The 12,399-nt window shown below is 36.8% G+C and overlaps 1 protein-coding gene across 14 annotated transcripts in view; it reads right to left on the bottom strand.

Annotated features, from left to right (window-relative positions):
• Window positions 1-1,149: 1,149 nt before the first annotated feature.
• HELZ (helicase with zinc finger) overlaps window positions 1,150-12,399 on the bottom strand; it is a 178,206-nt gene continuing 166,956 nt past the window's right edge. For 11 of the 14 annotated variants that reach the window (XM_074020207.1, XM_045374536.3, XM_074020213.1 and 8 more), the window contains one exon: window positions 7,915-9,289. In XM_074020207.1, the coding sequence (XP_073876308.1) occupies window positions 8,955-9,289 (335 nt within the window). In that variant the 3' untranslated portion in view covers window positions 7,915-8,954. Of the gene's footprint in view, window positions 9,290-12,399 lie in introns of all 14 variants that reach the window. The other 3 variants (XM_045374538.2, XM_045374535.2, XR_012426037.1) reach the window with 2 other exon arrangements.

Genomic DNA, 12,399 nt, shown 5'->3' on the forward strand with positions numbered 1-12,399 from the left:
AAACGGCTCTCCATCCCAGCACTGCTTCTGCTAATCAGCTTTCACTCTTCATGCTTGACCTGCACTCCACATCTTGCAGTTTTGATGAAAGGAAGTGATTGTTTTATCAATTTTCACACACACTAACTTTCATACTAATACCATTCTCAGAAAAATGCTTCAAAGGGCATCAATATGGCATAGGGCTAACACCTGAGGCAATCACATCTGCATTTTCCCACTCACAGTGGAGCCTGGGGTTATTTCATCTAGAGCAGGGAACAGCTCAAGGAGCCCCCCCAAATCCATTTGATTTATATAGAAAGAAGTTTTTATTTCTAAAGTCCAGATTAGATTAATGTCATATCAAATCAACTCAAAGCGAGATACCTAGCTTAAAATGGATTCACCACAATGAGTACAAACGGTCCATTGTCCTTAGGAAAGGCTGACCGTCCCATCTACTTACATTTACAAACTTGAAGCACAGTATATTCCAGCTAGATTTATGGTGCCACATTAATAGGATGTTAAAAATAAAATAGCCAGGGCACACAAAGCCTTCTGTGACCTGCTAATGCTTCTCAAAATCACATCATGGCAGATGCAAAGAATTATTTCCCCAAGAAAAACAAGACGTTGACTTAGGACAATTTTCTGCACAACCAGCAATTTTTTTTGTTTGTTTTGGATTGTTGAATTAATGCTTGTCACACATCACTGTGAAGTACGTGACTATACCTACATAATATATTGCTACAAACTAGGTTTATGAGTTCTCAAATAAATTCCGGGCTGCATTAACAACTAAGTGACGTGTTAAGAGTAATTCAGGATAATTTTCTTAAATTCGTAAGATGTATGTTGAATGACTCTTTGAAAAGGGCTTATTTTCTCACTGACCACTAGAGATCTTTAAACTTTCAGGTAACACTTTTAAGTCTTAAAAGCATTACTGCTGAAGTTTGGGGATTTAAGCCAAGTCACAAATTTCTGGAAAGTAGAATTACAACTTTACAAATTCACACTGAGTTCTCAGTTACATTCGTTTTACCATTTACTATCAGGAATAAAATCAAAGGGCTGTGCTTAACTTCAGTCAGACCTTTGACCTTAAGAGCAGAAGGAAGCAGAGAATTACAGTTCACACATAATAAACACATCTCCAAATTATTAAAAAGGCATTTTATTATAAATACATTTTAGTTGTAGCAGTAAAATACATTTTGTGTTACCATGAATCTTTGAAAACAAAAGAACTTCACTGAGACAATGAGCACACTGTAGGAACTGTAGACCCCAAGTTGAAAACTTGTTCTATGGAACCAAAGTAGCTAACGTAATTCCAAAACTAAGTTAGAAAAGATAAAGACAAAGAAAGAAGAAAATAAAAACCCTAGAGAGTGGCTTTGGGGTTATTTTATGGTACAAAGTCACTTTTCCTTTTAAGGATCAACTCTTTAGGTATTAGAGCCTCTCAGATGAGGTATCATTTACTGCAAAGAAAAAACATTGTTCTAATTTTGCCACAAATTATGCTTATTTAGATGGCTGTATAACTGGTACTCTGAGGAGATGCACCTGACCACCTCAATTCTGTACCGCTTCCCCCAGGAAGACTTCCCAAAATAAGACCCGGTATGAATTTGCTAAGTAACTCATCTATGAAGTTAGCTGAACAAGTTTAGATAAGAACTATATGTATGAAGCATTAAAAAAAAAATCCTGTGTCACTAATAACAGGACCCTTTAATAAAATGCAGAACTCATTATCTTTATAATTTAGAAGAGAAGTATTTTAATCACCATATTTACCTAGGATACAACTACTACATATAGCCAGTACCTTTATGGGGTTTAAAGGATCAGGTCAGATGACTGGCACAGGAATCAGATACAGTACAATGTCATATACATGGATTTATAGGAAGCAGGCATGGTCTGGATTTATGAAAATCCAGGACCCTTCCTCTGTAAAGGGGGAGGCTGAGAGACATTCTCAGCTGCACTGACACTTTGGGACTTCAACCAGGACAAAGAGCCCTCTGACCTACTGAAAGATATAAAGAGGTCTTCGCATACAAGGTATCGTGCAAAGCGAAGTGTAAATAAACCAAAGCTCCCCCTAAGTTGGGACTGCATAAAGGAACCTAGGCTGAAAATATAAACAATCCTCTCCGAAGGTTAGCGAGCCTTTTCAGCAGGAAGGACTGTGTCTTAAGAAAACTCCCAAGCTATATATTCTACGACGGTCTTCACGTGTACTTTTACACCTAAGTCATTCTGTATTCTATTACCTTAAAAATAGATTTTTTTTTTGTCTTTCTAGTATCTCAGTAAATTCAAAGCCAAACTAAAAACCAGAAGCGGAGCCCAATACCCCCCAAGATGCAGTCCAGATAAAACAGCAACACACAAATTAAAAACTACCCAAAGACCTGACAGGTTTATTATATTATAGGCAGTTTCTTTCTCAAAAATAACGTGCCCATCCATGTGCATCTATGACTTATGAATAATCCATGCTGTGCAGGTGGCAGATCCCCCTAGGCTGTTTTGCAAACACACATAGATTTTTTTTAAAGGTAGCAAAGTGATCAGAGACATTTATTTTCTGCCATATATAACACTTCAGGCTCTCTCTAACACCTGCTGGCATGCCAGAGAATCTAAAATAACTTTGTTAACCTGAGAAACACATAATTTGAAAAACAAATCCTTTGCCCTCACCACCCTCCCCCCGCCAAAAAAAATAATAATAACCATAAAAACTAAACATTGGCCGGGCGCGGTGGCTCATGCCTGTAATCCCAGCACTTTGGGAAGCCAAGGCAGGCAAGATCATGAGGTCAAGAGATGGAGACCATCCTGGCCAACATGGTGAAACCCCGTCTCTACTAAAAAATACAAAAATTAGCTGGGTGTGGTGGCGCACACCTGTAGTCCCAACTACTCGGGAGGCTGAGGCAGGAGAATCACTTGAACTCAGGAGGCAGAAGTTGCAATGAGCCTAGATCACGCCACTGCACTCCAGCCTGGGTGACAGAGCAAGACTCCGTCCCAAAAAACAAAACAAAACAAAACTATTATTTAAGGATTATCTGTTGTTTTCGATGCTCCAGGCCACTGCCATCGTAGGACAGGGACTGCTGCACTCAGTGCCTCGATACATGCTAGGTGCATTCTCATGGCATTCTGATGGCTTCTTTCCAGGATTCTCACTTCCATGCATGTGGATCAAGATTGACTCTAAGCACACCAAACAAATGCACAGCTTCTAGACCAATGCCCAGGCAGCAGTGTACACAAAAGCAAACTCACCCTAAAACCAAAGAGCTCCTTCACCCTACTGCGGAAGAGCAGTGCAGACCCCAGCAGGGGTGAGAGGGAGGAGGGATGGCGGTCAATCCAAGGGCCTGTCGCTCCATGGAGACCTTTCTCCACAAATGTTCCACTCATGGCACCAGATTTATAAAAATGTCTCCAGAGATCAGTTTTTTACACTGAGTAAATAAATGCATGGTTGAAAAGACATTCAGACTCTGAAGGTCTCTGAGACTTTCAAGCCGTGAGAATCAGACCAGTGATTTTCAAAGTGTGGTTCCTGGACTGGCAGCATCAGCATCGCCTGGAAACTTGTTGGAAATGCAAATTAACAGGCTCCAGACCAAAATCAGAAATGCTGGGGGTGGATCCAGCTATCTGAATTTTAACAAGACCACAAGGCAATTCTGATACTGGCTAAAGTTTAAGAACCATTGCTCCATCCTGTTCACAATTCTAAAATCTTAAAACAGGACAGATTTGTAAATAGGACTATATGACTTCTGCTCTGTGTTGCAACCTATGTAATTTGCCACCCTTTCCCCTTTACTTCTCAAACATTAAAAAAGTATTAATGAAAACACGTCATAAAATCAAACATTTCTTAAAAGGTAATATTGATTTCCCCTCCTCTACAGAGTTCTAAGGCAGGCAATCACATGCTAGTATGCAAAGCAAAATACAGAAGAGACCTCATATATGAGGTAGAAACAGTTAAAAAGACTCCCCACGAACATAATGAAAATTTCATAATATTGTTTAATGAACTCATAGAATTATATAAAACTTACTATGCTTTATGCTTAATATCTGTATCAAAATAAAATCTCTCTGTTGAACAAATTGCAAATAAAATCTGGTCTAATACTCTGATAACTGAAACTATATGAATGTCTCTGGGTTTTCTTAACACTCCAGTTTTAGACGCTTTAGACGACCACTGCAGAACTGGGTTTGGAATTTAAACACAGTTCACATTTCTAAGTCTAGATTCCTCTATTAGGTACCTCCCTCCCCAAAATTTTTAGAAACTCCGGTGACTGTTTACTTAAAGTTCACTCCAAAGTAGACATTTTCAATTGGTTCAAAAATTTTAAATGTTACAATTGTTTTAAAATCTCTTGAACCTCATATTCTAGTTTAAAGTAGTAACAATGTGTTTAATAAGATTCACTCCTTGCAACAATGGTCTTGACATTACTAATTAAACAGGTATGAAAGTAGAAAGTGTGACTTTAGCAGTTTTAAAGTCTCAGCTAATAAATGTCCATCCTCAAGCAGATGGGAAATCTGAGGAGCGTATCATAACGAGCACTTTCAAGACTAACATGCCAGGTACTCTTTCAAGATGGAGATGGTGTCTTTGTAAGTGATTGGCACCACTACGGGATATTTTGAATCAGAAATCATAGTTAGAACATTAGCTATTCTTTCTAATTTCTAGACGGTTTGAATGTGGATCAGATGGCAAAGAGTGGAGACAAATCAGATCCATTAAGACATTTATACCTTGAGATTCAGGAAGACATATAGCGTGACAGTAGAAATTAAGGATTTTTCGATGGTAAGCAAGAAATAATGTCTGGTAAATCATAAAAGACAAATTACTACCATTGAGGAGCTGGAGGGAAAAAAACAAAAAACGATGGCTAGCCTACATAACATCTGAAAGCACCAATTTGTATCTTTCAATACATTTAAAGTTTTAACCTTGTATTTTTATAGATTCTTTCTGGGATTCCCTTTTTAACAACAACTCCACTATAAAACAATGCTATAGAAGGTGTCTGTTTTTAAATGAGTATTTCAGCAAGTCTAATTTTCTTAATAACGATAGTTGAAATACTAAAATTTATCTTGAAATTGTTCTTCACACCCTGAACTCTTAACAAAGGTGGCTCGCTGTAGCTAAGGGGGCTAGAGAAATACCTTTTACGTCTGCAGCTTTGCTCTTGACATGAAAAATATTAAACACATAAAATCAACTACACTAGAGCAACACAATACTATATATTAATTATCCCAAAGTTGGGAAATTCAGTTAGCTTTCTCAGCAGCTCCATTGCCTCCATAAAAGAGGAGAGTATTTTCATAAATAGGTCTTAGAAATTGCTATGTTTAATTAGGTAATGCTTATTCAGTGGGAATTCTGCTTATTGTACGTAGTCTGCAGTTCTCTGAACTGAAAAGACCAGTTGATGCTTACATCGAACCTAAACTTATTCTAAAATCTGATGATTAAAAAAAAAAAAACCTACACAAAGCAGTTTGTTATTTCACGTGTAAAAAATGACCTGGATAGAAAGCATATCTGTGTGAGGAAAGGAAAATTAAGGTCATGTTAGTTTAAATGGTCAATAATTAACTACTGATTAATCAAAAACAAAGTTCTGCTATAACATTTTGGCAAAGCATATGTCCAAATGACAACCAAAAGCCCCTTTAAAAACACACCAGAAAATATCCATGTTACACGGAATGAGATTCTTCCAATCATAACAAAATATCATTTTTAGATCATGAAAAGAAATTTTTCAGCATGAAGGCTCTACTTTACAAACTCTATCATCTAAAATACGGTCTTTAAGATCTCAAGTAGCACTGAAATTAAAAAGTGAAACAAAATATCCTGGCAAGAAAAAGAAAACTTCAGAGTGACACAAAGGACAAAGACGTAAAAAGACATTATGTGAATAATTAACCTCACTTAGAAAAAAATGTGTTCTGAAGAAATGGAGGCTGGTAATACTTGGTATTATCTGAGCGCTATCATCAAGTTTTCTGGAAAAAAAAATTTATATACATATATACATATACTATACATATATATGCATATATAAGGGTTGAACCTAGTATATAAATTATGTTTCATAAATCTGATTTATGGGTACTTGCTACTACTACTCAAGTAATACCCAAAGAACATCAGCTGTACTCAGGGGACATGCCTCATTTTGATGGAAACTTGCAATGATTCTTACACAAGACTTGTTCAAAATGTTCTAAGATACTATGTATGCGTAATGAGCAGGTTCTTTAAAGCACGGTTACAAAGATGGCATTATGTAATGCTGAGGAAGAGTAAGCTTGTTATAAGTCAAAATAAGCATTTGATGCAGAATCTAAGAAGAGTATCAGATGGAAGCAACATGAGAATCCTTGACTGGCTATGGAAATGATAAGGAATGAGGAGCACTCATATACTCACAGCAGAGAGGTGGGCCAATAAGTAGCTATTATTTTTAGTTTTTAGAAATAACTGCTTAGAACAAGGATGTCATGACAACTTAATAGACTCCTTATCCAAAGCTTCCATCATCAACATATTTATATAAGGTAATGGGGGTGCATACATGACCCCATGACCCTTAACTAAATATAAATATAAATAATTTAAAAACTGATATTTTTTAAAGATTCAAGTATAGAAAACAGAAAATTAGGCAATAACCTCATGACAAGGGGTCAATTGAAAGCCTTGACTTGACAATTCTGTCTTCATATTATCAGATTGCTTTTGAACACTTTATCTAGCTTGCGTTGTAGTCCTGTGTACTGGGGTGGGGGCCGGGGGGTGGATAATCACTGATGGGAAAATGATAACATCCTCACATCGGGGAGATCTAATTTTCATTCAGACCATGTCTTGAGTTTCGTCATAGACTTAAAAGTACATAGCTACATGGCAAAACTTTTTCTTCTTTTCTTCCTACTAAAGTATGTTGAGTAAAATTTGACATTGCTAAATGTGGTGATCTGACATCATACAGAGAAAGTGTGGTGCTGGAACTTGCTGGCTCAGTTTTCCAACTGTGATTTATACTAACCATTAACACGTCTGCAGTTTACAAGTCTATGTCTGCCACCTTACACGGAGACCCACAGCCTGTAACGCGAAGCCACACACAAATGAACCGCGCTCTGAGCAGAAAGGTAGAGCTGAATAAAAGAGGCACGCGGCGCTTGTCCTGGAGCTTGCTAACCATTAACCAAAGGCACTCTTTTATCCCAAATTGTCTGAGGATTAAAAGGGGCTGTAGCTGGCCAACATAAACTAAACTCCAATCATAGAAGAAATGTCAGTAATTTTTCTTTACCTTTGCCACCTCTCAACCTGGTTTTAAAGAAATGTACTTTGATTATAGGATGGCCTATCAAAAGTGGTCTTCCAAAAACCTGTTTTTGAATGGATCATCAGGAAGATTGGGTTCACTTGAAAGGTTTCCCAGCCTCGTCTTATTATTTTTTAAAAGTTTATACTGTAGTTTCAAGATACCTCTGAAATATAAAAGTAGTATTACTAGGTCAGGAAAATAAGGACATATATTGCTTTAAATGTGTGACAAGACCAAAAGTTTCAAGAGGGTAAACATTTTCCTTTGGATTTTACCAAAATTCATTCAAAGCAATTTTTAGATGGTAGAATATTTAAGATGGCTTATTAAATTTTATATTGTGTACAAGTTCAATAGGAGAATTTTAGAAGAATTGAAAGACATGAAAAACAAGGGTAGTTTTCTGCCCCAGATTCTGATGAATTTTGATACATTTTTGACAAACATTATATTTCTTCTTTAATGGTCTTCCTCAAACAAGACAGCTAGCAAAATATTTGAATTGCCACATATAATGTCACATTTTAATGTAAACATCAAATAAGGTACCAAAATTTTTACTGGAGGGAAAAAAACCCAAACCTTAAAGCGGCACAATTCTTTATACCACTGGAGAAGAGGGAAGCCAGGTTACAAACATTTACACATGCATAGTGAGAAAAAAAGAATTGTACTAAATTCACGCATTTTTAAAATAGTTATCAAGTCTACTAAGCACCAACAATCCTAAAAATTTTTCAGCTTCTTGATTTGTTTAAAAAAAAAAAAACACACTATCAAATTAACATTAAAAACAAGCTTGAAGTGTAGCTTGTCCAAAAAATAACTAAGTATGCCAACGTTTTTTTCACATTTCAAAAAACAGTGGCATACAAAATATGCCTGCAAAAAGAATGCCTTTAACTCTATCCTATGGTGGATGGAGATTACAACAACACATCATACATAGTCTAAAACTATAAAAGTTTTAGAACGCAGCATCGTGTCACAAAAAAAAAAAAAAAAAAAAAAAAAAAGGCTGATAAAGTACTTAGAAGATGCTGCCCCTTTATTTTAAAAAAAATTTAAATGAATTTAAGCAAAAATAACATACATTTGTACATCAACTGGCCATTTCTGGTACAGAAACCCAGCATATGGTAATATATTGAATAAATGTAAATGCTACTTACAATTTTTTTTTCTTTTTAAATACATTTTAGACAAACTTTTTTTTCTTTTTTTTTTTTTTTTTAATAGTTGCACAATTAACCTCTTGGCTGCTAGCTTGATGCAAACATGTAACAATACACAAATTTAAAAATTTGTTTTTATTCTACATAAAAGCTGTCAAAGTTTTGACACATCAAAAATGCAAAATAATGGAATATACTTTAAAAAAATTAGTTGCAAGTCTAGCAGCAAAGCAATTAAGTGAGAACATATTTAATATTAAAACAAAGGGAACTGTGCATCTATAGATGAAGTCCAACTACCTTAATTCTACTGATACAAACAGAAATTAAAACATTCTCCCTTGAGGGGAAAAAAAAGTGATTATTTAAAATATGAGTAAAAGCCATTGCTGCCAGATGAGCTTCCCAGGCTCAGTTCCTGGAAGAGAGACAGAGGGTCGCTACTCTTCTTGGCCTGCTCAGGAGGGGGCCTGGGCTTTGGAGGGGCCCGCAGAGCGCTGGCATAGGACATGGCAGGCTTGCCCCCTGCAGAGCTCTGGGGGCTACTGCTATTGGCTGACTCCGCGATCTGCTTGTTGGGCATAAGGGGTGGAAACTGGCCGAGATGCTGCAGCACACTGTAGTTGAAGGAACTGGACACCTCGAGGTTCTCCGACTTCAGTTGATCCTCAGGGGGTTTGACAGTCTTGGGTGGCGCTAAAAGCAGAGAACAGTGACACTGATTTAAGGATGAGCCCAGCAATGTTCATGTGCCTCATTCACTCAGTGTGTCAGAACTGGCTCTCATCTCCAGGAACACGGGGACAGTATAGCCACAAGGACAGACACCTTCTGCCACAGAATGCTGAAATCACAACACATCCAACCAAACGTCTCTATCTTATAGACACATAAAACAGCCATGAGAAGTGGAATAGCTAACATATAAAAACTAAAGTTCAAATCTGAAGGCTTGCTGAAAAATAAAGTAGTTTGTGTAACTGTACACTTTGATATTTATTCTAGTAACTGCTCATAGTTTGTAAACAGGCACATGCTCTCTCTTAAATAAAAAGGAGCTGCATATCCAGACTCCTGGTCAAAACAGCTTTTATTACTGAGCTAAGTAACAGTGCCATGGGATTCCATTTGTTTACAATGCTACCCTTCCTTGTATTATATACTGAGTAACATGGAATAAGGTGTGTGTGGGGGGACTGTAAATGACTTCACATTTCCTATAATCTGCCTGACTTTCAAGGTTCCTTAAAATTTGACTCCATCCTTCCTAACCAATTTTATTGCTCACTAAACCCATAGCTTGCTTTCAAATAAATGCTTTTCTCTTCAATCTTTTAAAACTTTATATAACATTTTACTGGATTATAAACAATATAAATTCACTGAGGACAATTTGAAAATTTCAGAAAAGTTCAAAGAAGAAAGTAAGTCATTCATACTTCTGAATACCGAGATAGGCCTTAAGTTGTCGTTTTATTTTTCCCTAAGTACTGGATTTACAGTATTTCATAACTTACTTAGGTAATGTCTCATTTTTAGAAATTTTCATTATCGCCAATTTTTCCCTTCTCTGGACTGTGATGTTCCAGGTAAATATTTCTAAATATTCATGGCTACTTCCTCAGGATAAATGCCTAGGTGTACAATGGGATGTACGAGCTATACGAATTCATGTATTTCACAGCTGTTTCCTAGGATAAATCTCTAGGTGTCCAAAGCTTCTAACAACTGTGGCCAAACTGCTCCGCAGGAAGATGCTGCCCATGTGTACTCAGCCAGTCATGTCTGTCCACTGCCATACCCCATCACAACACTGGCATTATGACTGTTTAAAACCTTAGCCTATTTTATTAAGCAAATAATTATCTTGTTGTGGTTACAATTTGCATTTCCTTGATAGTTGGTGTGTAGGAACAGTTTTTCCCTGTTTATTACCTATTTGCAGACTATCTTTGTCCATTATTCTATTGGACATACTATTCTATTGTTTTTTCCTATTATTTTGTAGGCACTTTTTACATATGAAGAATACTATTCTTTTGTCACATGTTGCAAATATTTTTACCTGTTTCGTGATTTCCCTTTTAATGTTATTTATAATGCTTCCACTTTGTCAACAAAATGTTTTAGATTTTACTAAGCAAATCCATGAACTAGTTCCTATGCAAAGTCAGGTAAATATTTACATCTTTTTGTGAATCTTTAAGGGTTTCCTGTTTCAAATTAAAATTTTATAATCTATCTGCAATTTATTTTGTTATGTGGCATTAGGTAAAGATATAACTGTTCATTTATTTTTCCCTTGAATAATTAATTAAATAATCATTTATTGAATAATCCATCCCTTCTATGCTGGTCATACTTCTATTATTACTAAATTCTTTTGTGCATTGAAATCTGTATCTGGGCTTTCTAGTCTTCATGTTCCACTGAACCGTGTTTCTATTCCTGTGTCAGTATTTTTTAAGTTTTTTGTGACCCTATAATAAATTACGTTCTCTGCTCTTTGAAGTCTTCCTTATTTTCCACCTCTACGTCTTTTCAAATAAATTCTGGATATTCTCACAGACCTTCCATTTAATTAAACAGTCAGGTGAGCCATGGTCAGTGTGCTTTTCCTGCTTTCTCACAGGTTGCTTCTCATATCTGGAATTTGCCCATTTACCCATCCAAAACCTTAAACTGCCATCTCAATCCAATAAATATTTATTGAGCACTTACTATGTATTCACTGCTGTGCTATACCCATGAAAGTATACAGCTGGTTAGAGCAGCCCTTCAAAAACTTATCATTTTATTGTGGAAATAAGATAGAAACCCATGGCAAGGCTAAATAACAATAGAAGTGGAACAATGAATGCTGATAGGTCCTAAGGGAGTTCTGGGAGAGCCAGGAGGGAATCTACACAGGGAAGATGAAACCGGGGATGAGTCCTGAAGGATTTAAACAGGTGGGGAAAGACTAGGAGGGCATAGGAGAGACTAGTAACAATCTCTTGGTTTCCGTGCTTTCCCTGCTTCCTTTTAGGTACAGAAACCCCACCCACTACACTAAGCTTAAATTGGACACGTGGTTGCTCATCTAGTGACTACATTTCCCAGCTTCCCTTGCAGCTGAGTATGGCCAAGTAACTAAATTTGGCTTAATTAGATATGAGCAAAAGTGTGCATGCAATTTCTGTGTCATCTCTAGCTTGAAGATAAGCCACTTGCCTTGAAACATTTTCATGGCAGAAACCTAGCTTTGACTACGCAAACAAAGACAAGCCTTTAGAGGACAGTGGGACACAGTAGAAGGACCTTGGGCCCTTCAATGACTTTGTGAAGCAAAGCTACTCAGATAGTGTGAACCAGCCAATTAGGTGAAAGAAAAATAAGTTTCTATCTTATTTAAGGCACTGTACTTTGGGGTCTCTTTGGGACAACGACTTAGCCTTTACCCTAACTGATACAGGTAGGAAAGGACAAAAATGGGAAGCATTTCCTCATTAGTCTCCTCTGAACGTAGTAAAAGGTTAATATTAGACAACAGAGGGCGATAACAGAGAGGTTAGTTCCTCTTGTACAAAGTTTTCTCCCAACTACTCCACCATCTCTAAGGGTACAGTGTCTATACTGCACATTTAGCACTTAGTTTTATGCCATTTAATATTGATTGTTATTGCTTTATGTATGTTAATCTTATTTCCCAAACTAGATAGCTCCTTGAGGGAGAGGACCATGCCATCTTTTTCACTGAGCTCTGTGAGTATGGCACTCTGCTTCTTGATGGCCCTGCGGTTAGCGGGCCACAGAGACTGTCTCTT

The sequence above is a fragment of the Macaca fascicularis genome, chromosome 16 (assembly GCF_037993035.2).
Source record: "Macaca fascicularis isolate 582-1 chromosome 16, T2T-MFA8v1.1".
Classification (NCBI taxonomy): domain Eukaryota; kingdom Metazoa; phylum Chordata; class Mammalia; order Primates; family Cercopithecidae; genus Macaca; species Macaca fascicularis.